Source organism: Trachurus trachurus (genome assembly GCF_905171665.1).
Source record: "Trachurus trachurus genome assembly, chromosome: 7".
In the NCBI taxonomy this organism is placed as follows: Eukaryota; Metazoa; Chordata; class Actinopteri; order Carangiformes; family Carangidae; genus Trachurus; species Trachurus trachurus.
This window is the reverse complement of record NC_139901.1, coordinates 16,554,651-16,581,937: the sequence shown is the minus strand read 5'-3', so window position 1 is coordinate 16,581,937 and position 27,287 is coordinate 16,554,651. Positions and strand designations below refer to the sequence as shown.

Genomic DNA, 27,287 nt, shown 5'->3' with positions numbered 1-27,287 from the left:
CTGTATACGTGATGCCCGCGTGAGGAACGTAACGACTTTCGCGCGGGTGGGTTCGACGATCTGAAAAAAGAAAGAAAGTAGGAGGCGACACATAGTAAGTAACGTGAAAATCTGTCGTCGTTTTCTCAGACTGATGATTTCTGTTTGTACTGTCAAACGATTTGAGTAGATCAGTGACATGGATATACATAGTGACAGGTGACTGTTGTAATGCGAAATTTGTGTTAGCTAAAGAAATCAATTTAGCTAACGTAGTTTCAAGCTAACCGCCCTGGAGTAACTTAAACGACAGGGGCAAAATGGTGGACTTCAATTAACGTTGAATTGAAATAGTTACTTTAGATTATGTCAGATTATGTACAACCACACTTAGGCGTTTGTTCTGAAGAAAGTTTAGATTAATGAGTCAAGTCAGCTTGCCAACAGTTAACGTTAGCCAAGTAAAGTAACGTTAACATTAGAAATATCTTCCCAAACGTTTTGAAAATCCTCGAGATTGAGTTGAGTTGTGATTGATCACGATGTACAGTAATGTTTGAAACTTAATTTACCTACCATTGATTTACCTTCCAGTGTCTTAAGACTGATGGCTTGATCATAATTTTCCTATAGAGTTACTCTGAGGACAGCTAAAGTCAAGTGGCAGTGAAACTGTTTCTCAGGGGGGGAGAATGGCACCGAGCCAGGACACACAGGTGAGAACAATCATCAATCGAAAAAAAGTTGCCATGACTACTGTAATTTCAGTTAACTTTGTTAAATATTAATTGGTGACAGTCTGTAAACAGCCCATCCTACCAACATTACGATAACGTTATTAAATATTTGTTGCTGAATAATCATAACAGCAAAAAGTTAAGTTGATGAATCCTCCTCATACACAGTTGGAGAAAGTCCTGGATGAGGTGTTGAAAAGTGGGGATGTCCATGCACTGGATGGATTCTTGCAGAGGGACATATATGGAGGGACCCCCATGAAATGCTCTAAACAATTTCTCTCCAAATTGGATGAACTTGTCTGCAGGGTAAGATGTGGCTCAGCACATTAACTGATATGGCGTGATTTACCCCTGTTTGTGGGTTTAATGAAGCCATGTCTGTGTTGTGCACATACTGTAGAGCTTGGATCAGAAAGACTCAAGATCAGCCAGGTTGGGTCTTGCTATTGTGTACAAATGTGGGGAAAACATAAAACTACCTGATGGACATCAAGGGCTGTCAGGACTGACAAGACAAGGACTGATCAAAAAGATAAGTGTTCATGTAATATAATTTGGGACACAGTGTGCGTGTATGTGCTGTTATTTAGTGAATGACTGAACCTGTTTCATGCACATGGTGCAGTGGTTTGAGAAGTGCAGGCAACTGTGGATCCAGTGTGGCCCGCAGTGGGATGAGCCCTTGTTCAGCCTCTCTGAGGACTTCTTTGAAGTCTTAATGGTAAGCCAGTGTTGAACTGTGAAATACACTGTGTATGATAAAACCTTTGTGCTTGTTGCTAGAATCTAAAAAGAGTTTTCTTTCCTCTCTGTTACAGGTTGTTCATGAAGCATGCAAAGAGGGTACAGTGCTACATGTTTTTTATTTATGTATTTGTATTCCACCTTCAGTATGTGTTTTTCATCCTCAGTAAGCCTTTGTACGATCCAGGTCAAAATTATAACCAACCATGCACATTTCACCCTAAATTGTAAAACATGTTTACATTTAATTGCTTATTACCAACAAATCTCAGGTCTTACAGTTACAGCATTATTGGAATCATTTTGTTTGTTCCACAGTTAAGGAGAGTTTTAAATTATACTCACTCTTGTGTCAAAAAAATATGTTATTTTGATTCCACTATCCCTTCAGTCTGAGGGCACTGTCAGCTCAGGTGCTGTAATCAAGAAAGAAAGATTGGAGGAACATGTTTAGGTCAAAGACAATTTACATTTAGCATAAAGGACAGTCTTTTTAGAAGCATGCCAAGGCTTACATTTCCATACTTTTAATAATATCCAGAAAAATCTGTGCCGCTCTATTCAGAGAAGTACCCCAGTGTCTTGTCTTACAGGAACATACCAAATCACAGAATCTTTCCTGTATCCGGTGGGTCAGTTGGGAGTAGACCCCAGAATCTACATCCTGATCCAGAAAGAGGTCTTTTGATAATATATACTGATACTACGTTTTTGGTGTACCATTTGGTGAGATGCTTTTTAAAATAACTTGCTGATAATGTTCTAACAGTCAATTCGTAAATTCAACTTAATACTGGACAAAATCCCAGTGGAGCTTAAGAAAGAGAGGAAGATCCTAACATCACAGAAGGCCTCAGACATCATGTATGTTTTGATAGTTTCCTCATGGCAAGAATTATTATTAGTCATTTTTCACAATGTCTATTCACTCTTGAACTTTGACTTGTTAATCATACTTCAACAGGGTCAAGCTGGCTGGTCAGATATTGGAGGGTGGTGGTAAGTGTTTTTTATAAGGAATACAGTCTCTTTTGTTTTCATACAGAAACACACGGACAAAAATATACAACATATTATGTTTGTGTTAGATTACGACTTGCAGACAGCTCTGATGGAAGCATTGTGCAGAATGGCCACTCCCACCCAAAGGAAGGCGTTTGCAGATCGGTGGTTCAGCATGGAGCATGTGGCTAATGCCTTCGTCAAGATCTGTGATTTGGAGTTTGAGACGGTAAAACCTGGCATTAGCATTTACATTTTGTTCTATTACTGTGGCAAGTAACTATGGCAATATTTCATGTAAATGTGTTAAACAGCAAATATGTCTCATTTCAGGATTGTCGCAAGTTCCTGAACTTGGTGAATGGGATGCAGGGAGAGAGAAGAAGGTACCTACAAATCATACCTCAGTGTGAAATATTATCTGGGGCAATTGAGGGGTCTTTAAGGTTGCCATTCAAAAGAGAAATACTTTAATTCAGTTTCCATGACTCTAACAGAGTGAAAAAGAATGACTGTTTATGTTTTCCCAGTGATAACAACTACCTTTAGACAACATTGTTGACTTAAAAAAAAAAAAAAATCTTTGACTATACATATCAGTTGTGGTTGTTGACAGCTTAGTTGGAAACAAATGTATTGCTGAAGACAGATGCATATAACTAATATTGATGTTCTCTCTGAATGCAGGGTGTATTCCTACCCTTGTTTGGAGGTTAATTTGGGAAAGTTTGAGGTCAGTATTAAAAGGATATGTACCAAATATGAGGGAGAAAAACAAAACTTGAAATTGCAGCAATAGTTAATGTCTTAAGATGCATAGAAACAAATAGATTATGTCTCTGAGCCAATCAGCACATTCAGTGCAACAAGACAGAACTTATAAAGACACCTTTGCCTACTTCATACAATTAAGTGAATGTAAGGTCGGACATCACATTATATCAATTACTCCCAATTTATTAGGTGTATTGAAATAATGGTTGTTATGTTCCCAGCTGCTGATGCCTATTGATGAGAAGCTGGAAGAATTCTGGATTGACTTCAACCTTGGCAGCAACAGCATCTCCTTTTACTTCTCTTTGCCTGATGAAGATACACAGGTACCTCAATATTAATAGTTTATTTTATATATATGTTCAGTACTGTATAACTATTAATTACGTTCACATGACCAACAAGAGACATCTGTTTTAGTCTAATGGAATGTGGTTTCTCTTTCATGTAGGGCCGGTGGGAAACGATATGTATTCATGAGAATGAAGTCCAAAGCTACACTGTAACAGGTAAAAGCACAGAAACATCTAGTGTAGATTACATCCAAACAGCCAGCACAAGTATTACTGTATTATTACTGTACTGTATCAATCATGACATGTGTGTGGCTGCTGGTCAAGTGTACCTTTACTAATACATGTGTGTGCATGTGGCTACTGTATATATGTGTGTGTTGTTGTTGTTGTTTTTTTTTATCTTTAGAGGAGGGCAAGATGAAAGTCTTGCAATTAAAACTGTCAGAAGTGGTGGTGGTTGGTGGGGTTGAAGGATCAAATCTTGCCATCCACTTCAGCTCCTCCCTGGACATCCTGCAGGCTGCTCAAAATGTCTATGGACACAGCAGAAACAAAGTAGGCCATGGCTTATTCAATCCTCCCTATTGGTCCCAACATCTATACTGTATTTGGATACTACAAGTATACATAAACAGTATCTAGGTAGTATTGACATCCATGACAAGCAAATGTGAGCAATACAATAATGACACTGGCGATAACTTGGCATCCTGTGAAAAAAACCTTTTCTTCAGTTGTAACAGTTTATTGATTTGTAAAATTTGAAAACCCACAACATTGTTTGAAGATTTACGTTCTCTACCCGTCAGGGCTTTGAGAGAAAGATGAGCACATCAGTGGTGAAGACAACAGTTAAAGTCATAGTTGAAGACAACTGCACCCAGGTAAGAAATGTCAACTTCTTAAATATTAATGTAGTAATTCTATGCCAAAATATGCAATAATGCATCTTTATAAGCTTTGTAAATTTGAATCAACATTGAGGTGTCTCTATTTGTGCTGCATGCTTTTCTCCATGAAGGTTGTTCCAGAGAGCCAAGTCTCTCTTGGTGACAGTCAAAAAAGTACTGCCCCATACCTACTACCTGCCGCATCTGCACCAAATCAGGTAAAATTGTTTTGTATTGTATAGACCCTTTCAGAGAGTATAAACAAAGACAGGTGTGGCTCATTAGAAAACGCTCTGGTACACTAAATGGAATGGAGCCTTAATTAGTATCCTTGGTAACACCTGTCTTTGTTTATACTCTCTGAAAGGGTCTATAAACAGAGGTCAATCAATACATCTCTTCTAAGTCTTTATGTAAAATGAATACATTATTTTTCAACAAGTGCAGTTGTTGGTTGTAGTTTTGCTGTGTGCATCTTGTATACCAACTGATTTGCAGGAGGGCCAGTAGGGGGCGTAGAAAGCAAGATAACTACATGTCATGAACTGAAGAATTTATATGTGATCTGATACCATCATCTTCATTTGAAACGCATTACATATCAAATAAATAATATGATATCATTTGAATATCACATGTGAAGTGACTCTTCAGCAATTCACAGACACAGTCATTAGTTTCTCTTTGGGTTAAATAAACCATCCATCCATCCATCCATCCATCCATCCATCCATCCATCCATCCATCCATCCATCCATCCATTTACTCTCTTCTGATTTTCAATTCAGAAGGTGACCCCAGCCAAGATGAGGATTTCAGAGTCCACCACCGTCATCAGCAATAGTGCAAGAGGAACTGTACATGATGCCAGTTTCCTCTCTGCTTCTAAGTCATCAAGTAGGTGGACATTAAAAACCATAGCAAAATACTGTACAATCACATCAGGTCCTGCAGTACAAAACTGCACTGGCAAAGGACAGGCAACAAATCAGAAAGTTACAGAACTGTTTTGAAAATAGCATTAATAGTGATGGGACTCCTCTCCTAACAGCTTGTTTATTTCATATTTATGTCATCTGTATTTGCATCTGCAGTATTCTACAAACCATCTTCTATGAGTAGTTTGTCTTGTTGAATGGAAGCTCCCTATCAACTTTTTAAACCTTTGTTATATGAGAATAAAATAAAACAAGGAATATAGATCTAACTCTCATCTACAATATTGATATTTTGTTCTTAAGATGCTCCAGCTAAGAGTAAAGGGAAGCCATCTCTGGAGATGGTGCGTTCATGTGAGAGGAAAGGTGAATTTTGTGTGGGAGACCAAAGGGCGACCCCCAAGCCCCCCAGTAATAGCACAGCATCGAAAAGGACAAAAGCAGGCGGCATGCTAGAAAAGGTAAGACATGCACCGGTTACACTGCAATTAACAAGGGGTTCCATATACTATACTGTACTTCTCTCTGTATTATGCTCTGAATGGTCTTTCAACAGTACGTCGAAAATCGGATATCACAGTATGTAAAATATTTTGTTTTTGGTTTCAGAGTGAAAACTCAATTTAATGTTCTCTTTTTCAGAGTAATATGTCTCTCCAGAGTTTAGCTTTCAAGCAGACCAATAAGACCAAGGGTGATAAATATGAAAAGGTATATCATGTAATTATTTTTGCTTATATTTAAAGTTAAGGTTGCATGTTACTACCTCTTCACATTCTCTACACTGTTTTTGATATGTGATGGTGAAATACAACTGACTTATGTTTAATGATATTGGTTTTTGTGGCTACTGGTTCCAGTGAGCACTCCAAACAGGATTTCTCTTTCAGCTCTCTGTGAAGTCTGGGATAATTTGGCCTGAACATCTCTTAAAAGTTACTTCAGTGGAGATAAAGTTGTATATACAGAAAGTTAATTGTTCACCTACACGTCTCTCTAATTGTTCTACAGAAAATTCCAACCTCAAAAGCAGTAGACATGGTTCTAGCTGGACAGGGAGAAGAACAGTCTCAGTCGGGTATTATATTGACTTAACTTCAGACCAGAAATACAACTACATAGTTATTCTTCAGAGACTCTTGAACATTATCTTGATATTTTTACTTTCAGAGTGTAATTTTGTGCCTGACACCCAGCCCAGACCTGTGAAAAACATGTAAGCACTGTGAAGAACCACTCACACTCTGGTACCACCAATGCTCTGATAAGAAGTATTGTCTGCATTTATGTCAGTGCTGTGGATGTATATGGAGTGTATTATCTAAGTGTATTGTTTTCAAATTGCAGATCTGCTAACTGGAGCAAACTGTCAGTTTCTGAAATGCTAACCATGCCCACACAGGAAATAAAGACTCGACCTGGTAAACAAAGTGTCACACATTTATAGTTAATACTTCAATGTTATTAAACTTTTTCTGTATTTTTATTTATTTATTTATTTTTGTCTCTTTAGAGCCTTGTTCAAATTTGGCACAACAGCAGAAGGATCCAACCTTAGCACTGCCGTTGTCAGTTCCAGGCTCAGACCCTGTCAGCCTAAAACAGCTACATACTGAGCTCACCCAGAGACTGCAGCAGGTCATCACTGAGAAGAACCAAGGTCCAACACCTCAAAAACCAGCTGCAACCCAGAGAATTTTGTCTGGAGCCAGAAGGGATTTGGAAGGCAAAAGCTCACCAGACCAGCAAGTACAACAGGCCCAGAGAAAAGACTCACTCAAAGGAGGAAAGAGCAAAGGCAGGATGGCACAGGAGGCAGGTGTTGGTCTAAATAAAGCTCCAATCACGGCGCCCATGACCAAAGCTCTACGTGATAAAATAGCACCCAATATTAAGGCTGAAACTAAAAGGCCCCCCTCAAGCAAAGACAAGGTATTTCAGCAGCGTAATATCCATTCCTAGGTTCAAAATGTTTACTATGATTCTCACACCTTCGTTTGTCTCATCTCAGAAAGATGCAGTGGTTACAGGGAGCATGATGAAGGCCATTGCCAGCCATTATGAGTTGAACACCAGATCCGCAGTAGAGAACACACATCAGAGCTGGGTTCCTCCTGTTATTAACAGGTTTGAACACTGAATGGTTGTAGCGCTAATTTATGTTGTTCCCATGTAGATGAACAACTGTCATTGTTGGAATAACTATGCCATGGAATGACCATTTATGTTTTTCTATATAGGCAAATCTTCAATATGAGCTGTTTATCAACTGCTAAGGTAAGGGGTCATTGTGGTTTATGTTTAGGAGTAACCTAGTAACTTTACTTTTTCTGTTGCCTTAGAGTTACTAAAGATGATCTTTTTTTTTTTAGAAGAATGTATCTCAAACATCTGTAAGCCTAATGAAAACCCGCATCAATACAGCATCAATGCCTTCAAGGCAGAGGTAATATAGTTCATTTAAATGTTTTTTGCATATTATTTCAGTAGCTTTATGTAATGCCTTCTCTCTTGTTGAACAGAAAGGATGTTTTTGCATTCACCAGTGAGTCACCATTGACTACCGGGGTAAATATTATAAGAGTTTACGTATGAATGTAATATACAGAAGTATCAGTGCCACTGTGGTTTTTAAAATTATTATTCATTGTTTTTAGGGGGGAAAAAAACCCATGATTAACACATCAGCCTTGTCTAGCAGGTAAGTCTTATACGTGAGAACAGCTTGTGTGCATATTTGTCAAGAAATGCATCACATAAAACGATGGCATGCTGTCAAGATTTTTTTTTTTAATAAAAATTGTTCTTTTTGGCAGCGGCATCCACGACTCCTCAGGGATCTACAGCACCAGCGAGAAAAGACAGTCTGTGGCTAAAGTATGCTTTCATTCTACTGAAGTGTTTTACTACATATGTTAAAAGTTAAAGCTGATACATGCTCTATTTCTGTGTTGACAAGCGTCTTTTCTTGTTGTGTTTAAATTTGTGTTCTTTTCAGAATAAAACAAGGATAATACAAGCCTCACAAAACAAGGTCATTTTCACTTTTGAAAGTTGTGGTTTATACATGTTATAGCAGCAAGAATTATGCAGCATTCACATGAACTAATCATGTACTGGCTAGAAAAGCATCTCTTTCACTTTTCTCTCTTGCTCTTTCAATCTCTTACTACCTTTTGTGTTACAGGAGAAGGAGAATGTTAAGAAACATTTGTTCAGTGACACAGACATGGACGGTGCCATATCAGAGGTCAGCTGGCTGAGGGAGTCGAGCAGGAAACCTAAACCTGTTGTCAAATACACAAGGCCAGCACCCGTCAAGCCTAAAGCTGTAACAACTAATACTTCATGTAAGCCCTGAAACACACATCATACTTTCAGCTGATTATATAAAGACATTCATATTTACATAAACAGAATGTGCTTTATGTCATTGCAGATGAATCTTTAGATTCACCACCACCACCCTCCCCAAAACATGTCAAAGGCAAAACTAATAAAGTAAGGCAGGAATGTTTTATTTTGTGATGTATAAAGTTTTCTGAAGTTATGTGCTTTTAAGCCACTAATGCACTATCACTATCAGCCACAGTGTGTCATTGTTGTTTCAGCAGAAGAACCGCAATATGAAGGGGAGAGTGGAGCAGCCAAAGACCACAGTGAAGCCAGCAGCAGCAGCAGCAGCACCAAAAGCAGCACCAAACGGCAAACATGCAGCAGGCAGGAGACCTAAGAGAGCTGCTGCCCTCTCAACCAAGACCTACAAGGAGCCAAACTCTGATGACAGCCAGTCAGAATCAGAGAAGCCTCCTGCACCCAAGGCAAAAAGCTCCTTGTTTATTATATTTTGAGGCATTGCTGTAAAAATGTCATTATTATCATTGCACATGACAACGAGATGTTTTATCCTCTGTTTCTGTCTGAGTTATTTAGTTAAGTGGATCTCCCAATACCAATTACCATTTTTGTGCATTGTTTGTTGTAAATTGATTTGCAAAGCAAATATTCAAATTTCCTTTTCATTCATGATCCTCACACAAATTGACCTGAAACCTATAATGACAGATTCCAGGTACTTTGAGTCGTCCCTTCTACGTTTCACCAGTGTTAAAAGAAAAACAACCGGCGAATTCACTGGCTGGATATGTGCAAGTAAATGAAAAATTTACTGGCACACTCTCAAATTTTAAGGGCAAAATGCACCCATTTAGGGGCAGTCTGGAGCCCTGAGTTGTTTTTAATAGCAAAAATCATCATCTTTTTGTCATTTTATAGACTGGTCATCTGGGGATTACTAAGAAAACTCATGAGGCTTCTCATCCAATGAAGAAAAAGACTGCGAGCAACCAACCAACCAAAAGACATGTTAAGCCAGAGAGAAACCTTCAGAGCAGCGAGTCAGAGTCAGAGCAAGAGCAGTCATCCACTGCTAAGGTAGAGGTCATAGTTTCATGTTACTCAGATTTAAGTAATTAGCATGCCATAAAGCATATGTGTCTTGACTGTCATGTGTGTGTAATTGGAAAACTTATCCATGTCACCACATGGGCATGCTGTGATCAACATAGTTAGCTATTTCCTCTATTCTGACAGATCAGAGACTCATTAATCATTTGTGGTGGGGCCATACAACTACAACATTCCAAACTGTCATATTTCTCGGACTTTGGCATTGACGTTTCATGTTGCATAACTTTAGGTGAAGTAAGACATTTACCTAGGAAACGTGTATTAGGATGCATTCCTCAAAAATTTACAAAAAATATGAAAACATCTACATCAGAGCTTGAGTAAACTCCACAGATGGTTTCAGTTGTTGTCCTAGCATCACATACTGCTGTTAAAGCTAATGATTTTGAAAGCAAACTGATATTGGCAGGAAAACAACATGGGTTGGAAATTAAATTGGCGCACAACGGCAAAGAAAAGTTCAGCCACAGGCAACTTTTCTCAGCTATAAAGCCTGTTGACAGTCCCCACATCATATTAGTTTACTACGCTGACGTCTGAAGAACATTTCTGGTTAGTTGCTGATTATGTTGTTTGCAGTGTGAATGGATAATAGTATATATTCAGAATGTGGTCACTGAGGGGCTCATTTTAACATCATAATTGTTGAAACACCAGAATGCGAGTTGGTTTGTCTGCCAAAAGCAGGGGAAGAGTGAGAAGTACTTTTCAGATGTTCCAAACCATATTTGATTGTCTGTTGATCTCATCCAGAACAATCTATTTAAATTCTAACAAAGGGATGTATAGAGAAAGACATATAAAACCTCACAGCATATTGGACAACTGTTACATTTACATTTTAGTAGATCCTTGCCACTGATAGAAATGTTGCTGGAAATTATACACAGTTTTGAACATGCACACAAGTGTTGTGGGTCTAAATGGGTCTTGTTTATGTATAACAGACATTCTTTATGTTTTTTAGCAGCGGAGGCCTGAGAATATTCTTCAAGAAAGTTTGAAGTCAAACAAGAAAAATGTTGTCAGTGTCCAGGAACAGACGAATGCATTGAAGGATTCCTGGGTGTCCCGTCAGACCTCGTTCTTTCCATCGCCTCCTTTCATCGATAAGATGAGATGTAAGACTGTAGAAAGCCACTCAACAGCATCACAGTTAGATAACAGTCATTTGACTCCTGACATAAGCTAATGTCTATTACATGCTTCATGGTGGGTCGAATGGTTTATTAATTTGACCACATATCTTCAGCTTAGTTAAGTCTGCTTGTGGTGGGTAAATTTGGGGACAAAAAGGATTTTAAATTTGTCCGGTAAAAATGGATCTGTATACAAAAGACAGTTCAGGCCAATTATTTTAATTCCTGTAAAACATCTCTGCATTTGGTCTGGATGCATTTTTACTCAAACCACCTCTATGCAGAAAGTTTTAAGTCCTTACATAAATAACCCCATTGCTCTCCAAGCTCTTAACTGTAAATTGATATGTAGAAAAGCATGTATGTATATTGACCTTTTACTCTCTGTCCAACTTCTGAGGCCAGCTGCTTGAACATCTGTGCTTATTTTGGACCCTCACAGCTGCAGAGAGGTCAGCCCCAACCTTGGATTTGATCTGCTCCCCTCTCCTCACCCCGCGGGGATCCCCACTCCCTGCCTCCCCTGACCCTGCCTGCCAGGACACCCCCTCGCCAATCCTGCTGCTACCCAAACCTCGCTCTACAGGTGGCAGCAGAGGAGACTTCAAGCCCTCCTCTTTGTACAGTGCAGGAAAGAAGCCTGGCTCATCCAAGACTCAGTCCGCCCAGTCTGTTCGATCTCTCTTGTCACTGAGAGGTCAAGCCTCTGCACTGCATGCTCCCATTAGAACGACTGCAGTGGAGGTAAAATAGCACCGTCCAGACCTCTTGTGTAGTTCTTGTGGATTCTGTGTCAAGGGTTAGAATCACATTCTAAGTTTTAATGTAGCCTGTTCCAATTAATCCTTTTTACCCCGATAATCTGCTGTTGTACTGTGTATCTCAGCAGTAGAGCCAACAATATGTTATCTTCGTCAGTTGTAAGTGGACATAAGTGTCGAGGAGTACCCTGGTATTTATCATGTTCAAGTGAAACACGCAGCTTTAGACCACATGGAGATCACTGACGCCACTCGAAAGTCATGTGAGAATTACTAGATGACTTGAGGCCTTCATAACCGGTAAACTGTAAACTCAGGAAGTAAGTCTGTGACCTAAGCATTGCTATTTGAAATTCCCAGACCAGCTGAAAAAGTTGGTGAAGAAGAAGTTTTTTCTTTTTTTTTCATTTCATTTTAAGCAGTTAATTTCAAACTGTCCCACCCATACTTACATAGGGTTGTCAAGGTTAAAACTACCTGAGATTATACCAGTGGTAAATGTATGGAAACTTAAGTCTGAAGTAACCATTTTAAAAATCAATTTCCCCTAATATATGCATCAATTATTAATTTTGAGAATGGTGGAATTACTTACAATGACCCCTTTAACACAAGCAGAACTGATAATGTAGCTTTTAACACTTTCATCTCTACCAACCAAATGTATTGTGAAAAATGTTTCAAATCCATGACAGGTATGGTGATTAGAGAAACGCTAAATTAGTTGCCTATTAGTTGCCATTAGTACCTCCTAATACTTTCTCATCACTTTCTGTCCCTTGCCATTATTTCTTTGTTTTTCCAGATAAGTCCAGTTCAGCAGCGTCCATCTCCAGCACCCCCATCTCCTTTGTCTCTGTCTCTACCCCTGTTGGCGTCCACACTCATTGATCTGGACAAGCAGTCCATGCCTTCTCCTACCCAATCACCATTCCCTGAAAACCAAGACTGCTGTTATGGCCTTACTACAGTGTCTTCAGTGTCCCAGGTTTCACTGAGCCAATTGTCCACTAAGTCATCATTGCTCAGCTGCAGAGTCAAGGACAGCTACAAAACTGCTCTGACTGTATCTTGTAAAACTGAGGTAGGGGGCTTTACTTGACATAATGTTTTATGATTGCATATGGATGGATGGATGGATGGACTAACTGAATTACAAATGACTGATGTGTCACTGTCCATCCTGACAGAAAACACCACCTTCAGACAGAGAGGTAAACTCTTCAAAGCTTGACACCTCAGGTAAAAGAACTTTATTGTATCTTGGTCCTTTACTGAAGTGTATCCCACCTAATGCAATCTGAGTTTAGAAAGTTACATTTAAGTTCAAAATGATATCTAATTTCACAGTGATAATGAGCACAATCCCACCCCCTAAATTCTGAAATAGGGCTCCGTGATCAAATCACTGACATGTTTTAGAGGGAGTCCATTTGTCCTAAAATGGAGTAATTTATAGTTATTTGTGGAACTTGTTACAGGACCTTCTCGCAAGCGCTGCATCTCATCTGCCAGTAATTCTGACGAAGATGAGAAGGAAGAGAGAAAGAAAAGCAAGATGAGAAGGGAGCGTTCTCCTCGGATGAAGCCAAGGAAGTTGTTCAAGTCCTGTAAGACATGTTACTTTCACTAATCAGTAGTGAACTGATTTCAGGAATATCACCATGTTGAGACTTAAAGCAGAAGTGAGTGATATATTTGTGTTAATATAAGTCTTAAATAGTTATATCTTCCGACAGCAATCACTTACATAGAGTGTTTGGACTGAAACACGGGTCTCTCAGTCCCTCTGCTCTGCTCTGAGCCGAGGAGAAAACATTTATCGTATCCTACAGTTTTTATCCAATGAGGAGAGAGAACGGCATGCAGGGCTGTGTGTGCAGCCAAGGAACGCCGTGAATGTGGCGACGTAGCGACGAGGACTGTTATGGTGCGTTCAAGGAAACTCGTATTTTTCCGACCGTGAAGTGGTACCAGTTCGATCTGGTACGAGTTCACCGGTCGGAAGTTACGAGTGGCCGTTATAGTGACTTTCACCGGTAAAACAGGTCGGAAAAACACGAGTGGGTTGCCTGGAACGCTACAAAGTCGTAAGTTGTGACTTGAAGCTGTAATTTACGATTTCAAAAGCCTGCCTGGAACGCAGCATTAGCGAAAACGACCGGATCACTCACTTCTGCTTTAATAATAATCCAGAAGGAAAAACATGCATAACTCAAAAAGGTATTATGAACATATCCACAATTGATCGTTTTCTTCTCCATGTAAGGTCAACTGAATCTCATGAGGCATGCTTGGTAATCAATTACTTCTAAAATCAACATCAGTGTACTATATGTTATGCAATTAACACATACAGAGATGCTTCAATGCAGTGTTGCATGCTTAACATTTTGAGCCATTTTTCACACTTCAACGTCTAATATCGGCAATGACTTCTATGTGTGATCATATGTATGTTTGCCAATTTTTTCAAGCAGCTACACCTGGGGAGTGGGGAGTAATTAGAAAACGATACTATACTTGCAAATTTACCAAGTACAGAATATCAGAATACCAACTGTAAGACTGCAGAGTTCCCCACAGAATTAGATACTGTAAATTAGGGGTGCAACAGATCAAAAACCTCACGATCGATGAGATCACGGTTCTGAGTCACGGATTGGACCATTTTCAGATCAGCAGGGAGTGGAGGGTGTTGGTAATACACATGTTGGTAGAAAGGAACAATGGGCCTCATTCACGAACCGTTCTTAAGAACAAATTTGTTCTTAAGTCCTACTTACGAAGTTTTTACGAAGATTGTGGCATTCATGAATGTTTTCTTATCCAGAATTTGTTCTTAACTAAGAACAAAATCTAAGAACAGTCAGGAGTATACTTACACACCTTTAGGTGCTGAGACTTATGCAAAAATAACCGATTATAGCGTTTTCTTTTGTTCTGCAGTTGTATGACATTATATGATTTGAATAAGAATTATTTTCTTATCTTTTATGATGTTTTTAATAATCATATATATTAATAATAATAATTGACAAATCATTGCAGTCTCTTAAAAAACATTATAGACACAAAATTCATATCATATCTTTTTTTGGGGGAGGGGGGGGCATACAGCTGCCGATATGATTTTTTTTTTTCCTAATTGCGGGCTGCAACAGTGCACTTACTGTAAGTGTTCACACAACACACAACTGTTTTTTTTTTCATATGTGATAATATGATGATATTTATGATGGCACACGTGAGAGTGTGGTCTCTCTGATACCGAAGAGCTGCATCCACTGCTGACGCAACTAAATACAGCCTAAATATAAATATAAAATATAAACTAAATATAAGCCTTTTGCTTGTTTCTTTGTTTCATCCCTGCCGCAGTAGCGCCACTTCACTACTTAAGTTCTTTTTACGTTTGGAGTCTGGTGCTCCCTCCCAGATTTTCATTTGAGCATTTCAACTTTCTTTCTCACTTCACCTTCTCTGCTCAGTGCCTGTGGGTTCTGTGTGCACACGGCCCTGCAGTCTCATGCCCTTTTACGGGCATTGATGGGGCGGTTACCTATGCTAATCCTATGTTAATTAGACTCACCTGGCACACGCCCTCAACTTACGAGGAGATGGCATTCATCAAGTAGGAACACAGCTGCGAACAATTCTGAGGCTTACGAACGCGTTGATGAATCTGACGTAGGGTTTTCTTAAGGAACTTCTTAAGAACAACTTAAGAAAGAATCTAAGAAGGTTCTTAAGAAGATATTGGTGAATGAGGCCCAATGGGCCTCATTCACGAACCGTTCTTAAGAACAAATTTGTTCTTAAGTCCTACTTACGAAGTTTTTACGAAGATTGTGGCATTCATGAATGTTTTCTTATCCAGAATTTGTTCTTAAAGCAGATATCAGCTTCACGGCCGTTTCGGCTAATGCTGCGTTCAAGGCAGGCTTTTGAAACCGTAAGTTACAGCTTCAAGTCACAACTACGACTTGGTAGCGTTCCAGGTAACCCGTAGCTCGTGTTTTTACCATCCTGTTGTCTGTGAAAGTTCCCTGTAACGGCCACTCGTAACTTCCGACCCGTGAACTCGTACCAGATCGAACTGGTATGACTTCACAGGAAGGAAAAACACAAAGTACGAGTTTCTTTGAACGCACCATGAGTTAGCAGCCCCCGCCCTTGTCAGGCATCAATTGGTCCTCGTGCTACGTCACCACATTCACGCGCATCCCTTGGCTGCACACACAGCCCTTCATGCCGTTCTCTCTCCTCATTGGATAACACTTGTATCCCACAAGGAAAATTTTCTCCTCGGGTTACAGCAGAGCAGAGTGACGGAGAGACTCGTGTTTAGGCTGAAATACTTCATGTAAGTGATTGCTGACGGAAAATAGGACTATTTAGGACTTATATTAACAAAAACATTCCACTGATATCTGCTTTAACTAAGAACAAAATCTACGAACAGTCAGGAGTATACTTACGCACTTTTAAGTGCTGAGACTTCTGCAAAAATAACCGATTATAGCGTTTTCTTCTGTTCTGCAGTTGTATGATATTATATGATTTGAATAAGAATTATTTTCTTATCTTTTATGATGTTTTTAATAATCATATATTAATAATAATAATTGACAAATTATTGCAGTCTCTTAAAAAACATTATAGACACTTAATTCATATCAGTTTTGTTGTGCGCAACATACAGCTGCCGATATGATTTTTTTCCCCTTAATTGCGGGCTGCAACAGTGCACTTACTGTAAGTGTTCACACACAACTGTTTTCTTTTTCATATGTTGATGATGATATTTATGATGGCACACGTGAGAGTGTGGTCTCTCTGATAACAACCCGAAGAGCTGCATCCACTGCTGACGCTACTAAATATAGCCTAAATATAAATATAAAAATATAAACTAAATATAAACTTTTTGTTTGTTTCTTTGTTTCATTCCTGCCGCAGTAGCACCACTTCACTACTTAAGTTCTTTTTACGTTTGGAGTCTGGTGCTCCCTCCCAGATTTTAATTTGAGCATTTCAACTTTCTTTCTCACTTCACCTTCTCTGCTCAGTGCCTGTGCAGTCTCATGCCCTTTTACGGGCATTGATGGGGCAGTTACCTATGCTAATCCTATGTTAATTAGACTCACCTGGCACACGCCCTCAATTTACGAGGAGATGGCATAAGAACACAGCTGCGAACAATTCTGAGGCTTACGAACGCGTTGATGAATTTAACGTAGGGTTTTCTTAAGGAATCTCTTAAGAACAACTTAAGAAAGAATCTAAGAAGGTTCTTAAGAAGATATTGGTGAATGAGGCCCATTGTTGTTGTTGTGCGCAACATAGAGCTGCTGCTTCAAGGATACGAGAAGAGTTCTTTTTTTTTTATTGCCCGTTTTGTTCCCACACTGAACGCACACATTTTTTTTGTCATCAACCAATCCCCAAACCACTTGCTTGACAATCCGTGGATAGAGATCCGTACAGATCAAGGATCATCAATGATCTGTTGCACCACTACTGAAAATATTGAGCTTAAATTGTGCCAAATAAGTAACTGAACTATATTCACAACTCTTCATGACTCTCCTCACTGACTAGAGTCCGGTCAGTGAGAGTTGATTACATATCATTAACGGCCAGTATTGGCACACTCACATGTGCTCCCAGAATGACATGCACGTTTTGATGGTCCACTGGCAGCATTTCTCCCAGTGCTTGTGAGTCAGACGAGTCAGTTGTCAATGTGTTGTGAGAGCGAGGGGCTAATAAAAGCATACAGATTTTACCCATTTGAAAAAGTGGAACATTTGAAGAATCAGTACAGTATGTGGTGGACAAAGTTGATTAGACTGGCAGACTGCCACAGTCCAGGTTGGTCATGAGGAAGACCAGACTGTAAGAGTTTTACTCAACATCACATTCAGTGTCAAGTGACTTCACAAAGACCAGATCTTGTGATAAGAATCTTTTCTGAACCTGGTCCATTCGCCATTATAAACTCCAAAAAGCATCAAGTGTAAGTCCAAGAATAAAAGATATGGTGATAGTAACATGTGGGATACAAAATTTGCCCCACTCTAGCAAAATCTGGCATTATGGTTTTGGGTTGTTTGTTTGTAATTTGTACATTATGTTCAAAAGGTATGCCAACAAGTTCTTACGAAACAATTCAGTGAAAATTATTGTTTGTTTTTACTATTTCCAACTTGTATAATTTGAATGGAGATTTTGGTGTTTTCCCAGAACTCTGAAGTAGTCTTTCCTGTCATCTGTTATTCACAGTCACTGAGGTGTCGGCTACAGGCAAGGTGAGCCGGGTCCTGTCCTCCACCCACACCGTGACCTCCGGTGACATGGATGAGGATGAGGACGAGGATGAGGACTTAGAGTTACCAGAACTCACTTTAAAACAGGGAAACATGTACCAGCAATTCAGCTCTGACCTCAAGAAGAAGTTTCAGGTTGGATACAAACACAATGTGACACACATACTATATTATCAGCAGGGCAAGAGAGTAAGCAGCACACTGTCACATTATATTTTATAGTGTAGTTCCCGTTTGCCCTGAAAATGCTTCTTAAAACCATTAAAAATCATGCCTCATGGTCTGCCATATGTGTTTGATAAAGCAGTGAATATATTTTTTACTAGACTTTTAAGCTCTATTAATGATACAGAGCCACTGCAATGGTAAAAGATCACTAAACTTCCTATCTTCAATTGTTTTTGCATTCAGAATCGTTGCCAGATGATGGAGGTTTACAACAAGCAGTCTCTGGTCACAGTCCAGCAACATGTCTCATCCCTCAACATGCAAGTCACCAAATACAGGTCAGTGAGTGTGTAATAATCGTTTTTACAGTCCCAGGTCTCACTTTCCCATTTGTTGACTGGTTGCCTTCTGTGGCTCAGTAGGCAGAGTGGAATCGAGAGGTTGGTGGTTCGAATCCCAGCTGCGTTTCAAAGTGTCCTTGAGCAATACACACAACCCACACTTGCCCTTGTTGTGTCATCGCGTGTGTGAATGATTAGCTTTCAAAGCACTAGCTACAAAAAGCGTTGCATGAATGTGTGTGTGTGAAAGGTGAATGCGACAAACAGTGTAAAGCGCTTCAAGTGGTCCTAGAGACCAGAAAGGCACTATATAAGTGCAAGACCATTTACCATTTTATTTGTTCCATATAGAAAACAACTTTACAGTTGGCAGTGTTAATTTCCCAAACCAGTTCTAAGTTGGTGCATAAGCACTTGAATGTCCACATAGTGTCTTCCTGCTATTGGAAACCTGCTCTGTTTGTATTTTTGTTTTGTCTTTTCATTTCACTGGTTTTCTGTCACCCCATGTGGTACAGGACGCAGAGGCTGTCACAGGTTGAGAAGATCCTCTCGGAAGAGATCAACAAACTGGAGCAGGATGATACTGCTTTGAAAAGAATGGAGAAAGACCTGAGTGTAGGTCTCTCTGTTTCTTTCTCTAACACACTAATTCTCAGACAAGCTGTTTGGAGTTTGGAAAGAATATGTAAAATTATATTCTTAAAACTAAATATGATCTCATTATATAGTGTTTGTTGTTGTTAGTGTCTGTTGTTGTTATTGTTGTTTGTCCTGTTCGATATATGGTTATATGGTGTCCTGTGATTTTCTTTTCTTGTTTTGTTGTACGAGAGTTATAATTTTGTTGGTTTGAAATAAATGAACAATGTGTTCTTGCTGTTGATGTGTCTTTGGTTTCTGCTCTTTCACAGATACACTGGAAAAAACAGAGTGTGGCTTTCCGGTCTTATTGGGAGCAGCAAACCATGAGGTGAATTTTAGGACTTTGTGTTTCTGTTTGTGTGAGCGCTGAAAGAGCGATTTTGTTAGTTTGTTGCTATTTTCCTGCCACTTTTAGATCAATGCAGTTGCCACAGGCTTAACCCCAAATACTATGTAAAAGGTTGAATAACATACTTGTTTATTCTGTGAAAAATGGATTAAAATGCATGACAGAAAAAGATGTTTCTCCTCGGGCTTATCATCATAAGCTAGCTATGCACCCTACAGCACAAGCTATTTTTTGGCCAGTGCTTCTTCATATGACTATGCTGAGTTCACTGATCTTTAGCAATCTTTGCCCTCCTATTATACACTGTTGTAAAGGGCTAAGATAATGGGTATGAAAAAAATTGTCCAAAGGAAGCAATCTAGTACTATGTTTTTGTGTAAATAGAAAGCATCCACATTAATCAACATGCCTCTCATCTCTCTCTGCATGCTTTAATTGTTTAAATTAACATGTATCATCCAAGCAGTGTATTTTCATAATCATAAAGTTTTGATCATAACATTTTATACTCACCTAACAAGATCCGAAGTAAGCAGTAATCCCCTTATAAAGTATATTTTTGCCTCCATGACTCAGAGAGGTAATAGATAAAGATGTGTGCTGTTCAGGCACCTCAGCCTGACCACTTGTGCTATTTTTTGTGAAAACCCCCAATTCTAGCACTACTTTCTTGATTTGGCTTCTTTGTGATCACTCCAGACTTTCTTCTTCACAAGACAATGGTAGACATATTCTTGAGTCCCAATGAGTGAGATTCAATAAAGAGGTTCACTGGTAACCTTTTAAATTGTTGAGACCTACCAAAAGCATATAGTCTACTTTAAATCAATCCACCTTGGTCAAACAGTTTTACTGACCAAGTGCTGTAACTGTGTCAGTAAAAGAAATTCAGTTTTTAAGAGATAGTGAGTCCTAATCTGTTGGGTTGAACACATGCTATACTGTATGTCCTTTATCTTTACCGTGTGTGTTCTCCCACCCTCCTAAGCTTGGCCTCATGTGTCATTGTGGATTGTTTGTATCCTTCCCTCCAGAGATGAGACCTTGAAGAAAGCCCTCCAGAGTAATGTGTGTCACAGCTTGGAGTACGAGAAGAAAATCTTCACATCCCAGGTCTGATACTCAGTCCTCGTTTTGCAGTTAATCTATGTTTCTATTTTCTTTCTCTTTTTTAATAGAACGTGTCGTCATTGTCATGTCATTGCTGAGTGGCCGTTACACTATTTTGCTTACATCATTGTCTCATGTGTCAGCTCGTGCCCTGCTTGTCCTGGCTGTCATATTCTATACCCCCACCCCTAAAAAAAACCCTACTACTCTGCCTGCTGTTTTCAGATGTGCCTGATAAGAAAGGATATGAAGTCAGTTCAGGACAGACTCCTCGGTGAGATGGTAAGTCAACACGACACAGGTTGGATAGAGTCCATCTGAACCATTAGACTGGCTTTTTATCTGTCTTTTATTGTGTGTCTGCAGCAGAATAATGTCCCATTGAAAGCCAGTACATCACATATAGCCTTGAGAGACTCCGTGACTCAGATGGTGTTTTGTATGGTTTGAAATTAAGTGCCTTTTACAGAATGATTCTTTTTTACTTGTTTACCTTTTGTAGCAAGAGGGAGAGATCCAGAGTGTGAAGAGAGGCCTGCATTCGTTGTTTTTCCCCGATGGAGCCAGGTTTTGAGTCCTTCCGGGTCTTAAAAGTGTAAACAAGGTTGTGTATTTCACCACACGATTCACACTGTGCTGTGTCGTTGAGCTCTGCTGATTTTCTTCATGTGAGTGTTCAACTGAAGTGTTGATTATTCCAGGTTCTGCTTTTATTGTAGGTGTGTGTATTTGTTCATTCTAATTCAGATATGTTGCTATGTGATTGTTTTTATTAGAAATGTTGTGCTCTGATATTTATTAATTTGTTAATATTTGGTTCACAAATTCAGTCATTTTAGTGTTCTGTAAAATAGATAGAGGCAATAATCCTTTTCAGTGTATTCATTTGCCTTGGCTGAATGATATTTCTAACACAAATACTAGATAAAATTACCAAATAAACATTCAAAATGTTAAATAAAATAGTTTTTAAAAATGAGATAAGCCATTTGTTTTTTTTAAAAAAGACCTTGTATTTTGAAGACAAGTAGTGCTTACAAAGGTATTTCTCTTTTCAGTGAAGACATTGACAGTCCCATTCAGATTGACATACTGTATGTACAGTTAATATCAAATTCATCCCCAGTACCACCTCCCCCAGACTGCACAGTCTTTACCCAGTCCAAGTGACACATTACTCATCAGTTAAGAAAAGGTGAAGCTGGTCACATGCACAACTTCTTCCCACTACACAGATTCACACTGCCTTTTCAAAGGAGTCCATGAATTAGTACAAAATAAAAAAAACAAAACAAAAAAAACAACACTGACTGAATGACAAGATTGTTTTTCCTCCTCTCTTGTCCCGTGAGTCAGAGGCTCCACCAAAGTCCTCTCCCACCAGCCAGCTCCCGTGGGGCAGCGTCCAGTAGTCTCCAGGACAGACTGCCGCTAACATTACCGTCATCTTCTCTCCCACACCCATGGCCTCATGCTGATGCTATGATAGTCAAGGGCGCTGGAAGAATGTTTAAGACACGCTGAAGACAAAAAGGCTCCAGGCTCTTTGAACTGTCACCGCTGAGCAGCTTGTAGAAGCTTCAGGAAAATTTCTATGCTCAGCATTTCTTCACAGAAGAAACTCCCCACTTTCATGGCCGGTGGAACCTGCAGAGACAAACACGCAGAGAAACCATGTGTTACGAGGAAGGGTACAAATTGTGGAGCAGAAGGTGCCTTTGTCGTCATCTATGATTAAAGCTATTAATCAGTTCTGTGGGGCTATTTTTAGCGCAGCCATTAAATGTGCTGAGGGGCTGGACGTGTACTCCATTTCCATCCTCCCTCTGGGTCACTGTTACAACTCACTACAAGGACCCCCCGCTTTCCAAACAAGCTTAGCCAAGGACAAGGTGGCATTTTATCATTCCTGGTTGCCTGGCAATACGAGCTCCAGAGGACAGCCTCCCTCCCTCCCCCCTCCCCCTCTGCATTCAGAAGCACTCCCATCTATCTTTAGCTCCTCGGAGCTCTCTGGATGAGCAAGGAGAGCTAAATTTAGACTCCTGCAGCCCAGAATAGCACACGCACCCCAAACACGCAACACACACACAGACATACACCTCAGAACACTAACCTCGTTAGGTGTTTGCTAGAGGCGTGCACTTCCATCTCGGTGCTTTTGAACTCGTTCAGCTCTTTTCGGATGGCAGCCTGTGGGGAAGAGCGGGAAAAACAACATTAGTGCATCCCTAAGTACATCCTGAGCCATTGGTGTTCTGCAACCTTTGAACGGCAAAGTGACAGCAGGAGAAAATATAATGAAACTAAAAAAAATAAAAAATAAAATAAAGAGAAGAGGGGATTTAGATAAGCTGATAATATCAACATGTGATGCTGATAGTCCTGATGGACAGAGGGTCATACTGTCGGTCAGACCTAAATAGTGGACTTGTTTTGGTGATAAATCAAAGCAATAAGTGGCATGTCATAAAAGATGGAAAAACTTAGGAGTTCATTTTATTAAAATAAAAAAAAGTGAGCTTGTCATTCTTCCCCACAAACACTCACCTTGTCTGCCGCTGAGAGCCGAGTCCAGGGCTTGTCTGCTCTCCTGTCATAGTCCTGAGCTTTGGCCACTTCCACATAGTCGCTGAAGCGGATCAGAATCTTTCTGTCTCGCAGTTCATCAACAGTGGGTCGCTGGTTGAGCTGGAACAAGGAATGGGACAAAAATTTAGAGCCAGCTGCCATCAAGATTGGATTAAATACAGTTGTTTCCATGTGTTTTCACGCCTACAGTGTTCAAACAGTTGATAGATGATATTAGTTATCAGGAACAAACATAACAAAATACTCATTCACTTGTGTACCTTTCTATTTAGCCGCTGTTTGATCTCTCTCCTCTCCTCTTGCTCTGTCTGGTCATTTCTCTCTGGAAGAAGAAAAAACAACCACGTTAGAAATCCATAATACACACACACAAGTCATTGATTACTTTATTGAACTAAAGTAAAACTGTTTGAAAAAAATAGGACACTACAACTTTGTCATGCAGTTAGACAATGAGCACATATCCAGTCCCACCTCTAACAGGTTTCACAGTGGAGAGTGGGAGTGTGCAGTCATGCGTTTTTTTGCTGCTGAATAATGTACTATACTTGGCAATCTGTGCCATCATTAATGCATCTCTTGGCCGCGGTCGGTGTATTGAACGGTGCCTTCTTCCCCCCTAATGTTAATATTAGTGATCAGGTGAAGAGGCGGTAGTTTTGAACTTACGTTTCAAGATGTTCCGACTCTCCAGCTCCTCCACATTTGGTCTCTGGCTCAGCCTCCTGCGGAGAAACACCAAAACCACGTTTTGAACCATTGTGGCTGAAGCTGTCCCTCCCTGTCCTCTTTAAACCGGCTGTAGTTTCTTCACTGTGCGCGTTCTCGAAAGGAATCCCCTATGTCTCCATCTCGCATCCAAACCGCGGCTGTGATGCTTGGGCAGAGGCGCTCCCCACATCTGGAATAGTCGAAGAAGCGCGATTCTCCTGGTTGAGAATTCCCCACCAATTTTATTTTTCGGTTTCCAAATGCTGCATCTCAGGCGCAGCTGCCGTATTGCGTTTAACTGTGCACCGCAGCAGCAGCAGAGTCCTCTTTACTATCCGCCGACCGACGCTCACTACAAGCGCTTTTGAACTGTGTCGTGATGGGCTGCTGGGGCGCGACTACCCCAGTCTCCCTGGTTACTACATGCATAATTTGTGAGAGGCGGAGCCTAACTGGCTCCCACTCACGGCATCCCCAGCCTCCTCCTGATCTACACTGGGCTACTGGAGCAGTCGTGTTACAAATGTTGTTGCACCACCACATCATTTTATTTCTCATCACGTACAGTAAAAGGGACATTTCAAAGGAAGCAACAAATAACCACAAATAAAACACTTAGAATGATAAAATAACGTGACATTCTTTATGATCCTATAGGATTTAGGTCTCCTATTTGCTATAATGACTGAGTTTAAACATTCAGATCACAGTAAGTCAATTTATTTAAAGCTGTCACGTTCCCTTCCCCATCAAAGCATCCTAAAGGTCTCCAAAAATCCAATTTTTTCCTGGAGCCCCCTGTGTTTGTGAACTATTCATACTTTGTATAAATAATAAATGTGAGCTGCACAACAGGGCTCAGCCCCAGAAGGCATGTGGCACACCCATGGGCACACCTCTAGAGGTGGAAAGGACAGAGAGGGTAGATCGAATGCCGCCACGCAGCAGGACTATCTTTCATCCCCTCACCCAAGCCAACACTGGACACTTTATAGTTCTGTCCTGTCAAAGATCAAAGTTAGGTCACGTACTGAAACCTGGACACAAAGCTTTCCTGGTTGTACGTGCACGTGTTTATCTGTGCTGACTGTCAACAGCTAATACAATTATTTAGTTTTGTAAACCCTTTAAAAAATAATTTTGTCTCAGAAGATATAATCAAAAAACACACCAGTGCTCAGCAGCATTATGTAATAAACACCTATCTTAGGTTTGTACATCTGCTTTATTTACATACATCAACAGTGGCAGAAGAAACAACGCAGGGTTTACAGACAGGAATGAAGGATGTTATTTTCAACCCCTCCCAAACACTGTTTCTGCTCATTAATGTGTTGTGTAAGCGTGAGTACAGGCAATTCTTTGTAATTAACATGTGTGAGGAGACATACAGAAATAGCGTGAGGAATAATTCAGTGGTTTGACTTCTTGAATTCTCTTCTGAGAAATAAGATTAAAAATGGAACATTAACACGAGGAAAGTTTTTGGGAAAAAATTTTTTTAGACACATTATTTTACAAATAATCATTATGTTGGAATTTAGTCTTAATCTTTGCATTTTAATAAAAACAAAAACCCTGACAAAATTCTTCTGTTGCTTCCTCTAAGTTTCCCTTTCAAATATAGTAGTTTTTGATCAAATCAGGAGTGCTTTGTGTTACTATCTCCAAATCTCATCAGGAGGAGCACAGCTTGAAATGACGACTCTTTTGCCTCACGACTCTCCAATAAACAAACGGAGAGACAAAGTGTTCCCAGAGCTCTAGCACTGCTACATTTTAAACAGATGAAACAGAAAATCACTCCTAAAGCCCTAGCGAATACAACCATCAACTGTATTATTGACCTGGCCGCCGAGTTGCCTAGCAACAACGGTATCTTTGAGACAATAGAGTCTTCCTGCAGAAATCCTCACTTCTCCCTAGCAACACACTAATGGGGATTTCACTATTGCCCACAGAGCTGTATGTGCCTCACATACACTATGTGGCTATTTTTAGAAACAGCCTGCTTACCTTCTTTCATCTCTGTCTGTGAGATAAATAAGTCAAAGCTCTCTGTCAATAAGACTGTCATGGTGACAAAGTCAGATTGTGCTCTTTGTGAGCCAAATTAATCACTATATACAGTATTACCATGTGATACTCTCAGGTGACAGGACGGTTTATTTGTGATAAGTATAACACTGTATGAGACAACACACTGACTCACTGCACCAGTTTCTCATCCACTGGTTTCTACATCCGGGCTTAGGGGCGCGATATCAGAAATACGATTTTGAGAGGTAACCCCCAGAATACCACGATGACGCATAAACGCCTGCAGGCATGAGGGTTTTTCCATTTGCCACTCAGGATGTTCAAATGTAATGATAACGAGCTAGAATAGAAAAGCTGACTATGCCAGCAGAATGAAAAATCCAAATAAAGGAAGGAGAAATCCAGCGAGTGGGTGGCGGAGGCTTTCAGTCTTTTATTTCAGTTGCCAACTGCGCAAGGAGACAGAATTGGCCTTTCTCAGCTTTCATCCTTTTTATGTTTTACATTACTGTATGTTTAAGTACAGTAGCAGGCGCCCATCTGCCCCTCCCCCTTTTATTTCTGCTGATATAATTCCCCAGCAACACATTTGTGGAAAGCGGGGAGTGTATGGGGAGATGCATTATTGAACAGTGTCATGAGCTAAGATTAGAAACGGCAGAGTGCGACTGCAGCACAAGCGGCAGGTTGGGAGCCTAAAGATAGAAAGGTCATCTATCACTGGCACAATAGATGGACAAGGTGTCATTATCCACGCTAAGTCCTGATGGCATTTTCTGCCTGATTGACAGGAAATCTAGATAGATAGGAGATGTAGATTTATATTGTGAGCTTCAGAAAAAATGGGAATAAAGGAGATTGAATAGAAATGGAAGTTGCCCAGAGGACTCCTGAGGAGGGTGTGATGGATTGTTTTGTGATTCAGTATGCATGCCCTGGTGAAATAGAGATTTTTTTTTTCCAATACGTCTGTGCCCCCTCTCCTCCCCCACCCCCTCTTCATCATTCTGAGCTATATTTAGCCAGGAATGGATTCCCCCCAAACTGCTGCAGTGTGCCTGTAAATACTATTGCATATATTGTACTGAAGGATGAAAATGCATTTTTTTTTCTTGCATATGCTTGACACTGATGATTCAAGTAATAACATTCAAAAAACTTGTATAGAGTGTGAGGATTATAAGAGTATAAAACTACTATATAATAGTATATACTACTGTAAAGCAACATAATGTTGTAGATGTTTTTTTTTTTTTTCGTAAAGTC

General features: G+C 39.9%; 2 protein-coding genes across 2 annotated transcripts in view; one reads left to right on the top strand and one right to left on the bottom strand.

The window, feature by feature from the left end:
* Positions 1-671: 671 nt before the first annotated feature.
* Positions 672-21,282, top strand: sycp2 (synaptonemal complex protein 2; the record flags this gene model as incomplete). Its single annotated transcript, XM_083975842.1, has 44 exons — positions 672-695; positions 885-1,025; positions 1,120-1,263; positions 1,345-1,440; positions 1,538-1,562; positions 2,057-2,142; positions 2,233-2,327; positions 2,428-2,462; positions 2,552-2,694; positions 2,799-2,851; positions 3,153-3,198; positions 3,461-3,565; positions 3,691-3,748; positions 3,942-4,090; positions 4,345-4,419; positions 4,557-4,643; positions 5,214-5,322; positions 5,667-5,824; positions 6,024-6,074; positions 6,375-6,441; positions 6,534-6,579; positions 6,711-6,784; positions 6,877-7,295; positions 7,375-7,490; positions 7,886-7,931; positions 8,021-8,064; positions 8,180-8,240; positions 8,362-8,397; positions 8,551-8,713; positions 8,803-8,864; positions 8,978-9,184; positions 9,639-9,797; positions 10,801-10,954; positions 11,415-11,716; positions 12,539-12,817; positions 12,924-12,975; positions 13,215-13,343; positions 18,022-18,200; positions 18,477-18,571; positions 19,093-19,192; positions 19,489-19,547; positions 20,603-20,681; positions 20,904-20,960; positions 21,181-21,282. The coding sequence occupies 44 exons, from the start codon at positions 672-674 to the stop codon at positions 21,250-21,252; spliced, it is 4,737 nt and encodes a 1,578-aa protein (XP_083831968.1). The 3' UTR covers positions 21,253-21,282.
* A 1,027-nt stretch (positions 21,283-22,309) lies between these two features.
* The window catches only part of phactr3a (phosphatase and actin regulator 3a), a gene marked incomplete at both ends in the record, with an annotated part of 29,734 nt that continues 24,756 nt past the window's right edge, over positions 22,310-27,287 (bottom strand). The window contains 5 exons of the mRNA XM_083975841.1: positions 22,310-22,325; positions 22,795-22,871; positions 23,229-23,369; positions 23,531-23,592; positions 23,940-23,995. Coding sequence (XP_083831967.1) covers positions 22,310-22,325; positions 22,795-22,871; positions 23,229-23,369; positions 23,531-23,592; positions 23,940-23,995 — 352 coding nt within the window. The remainder of the gene's footprint in view (positions 22,326-22,794; positions 22,872-23,228; positions 23,370-23,530; positions 23,593-23,939; positions 23,996-27,287) is intronic.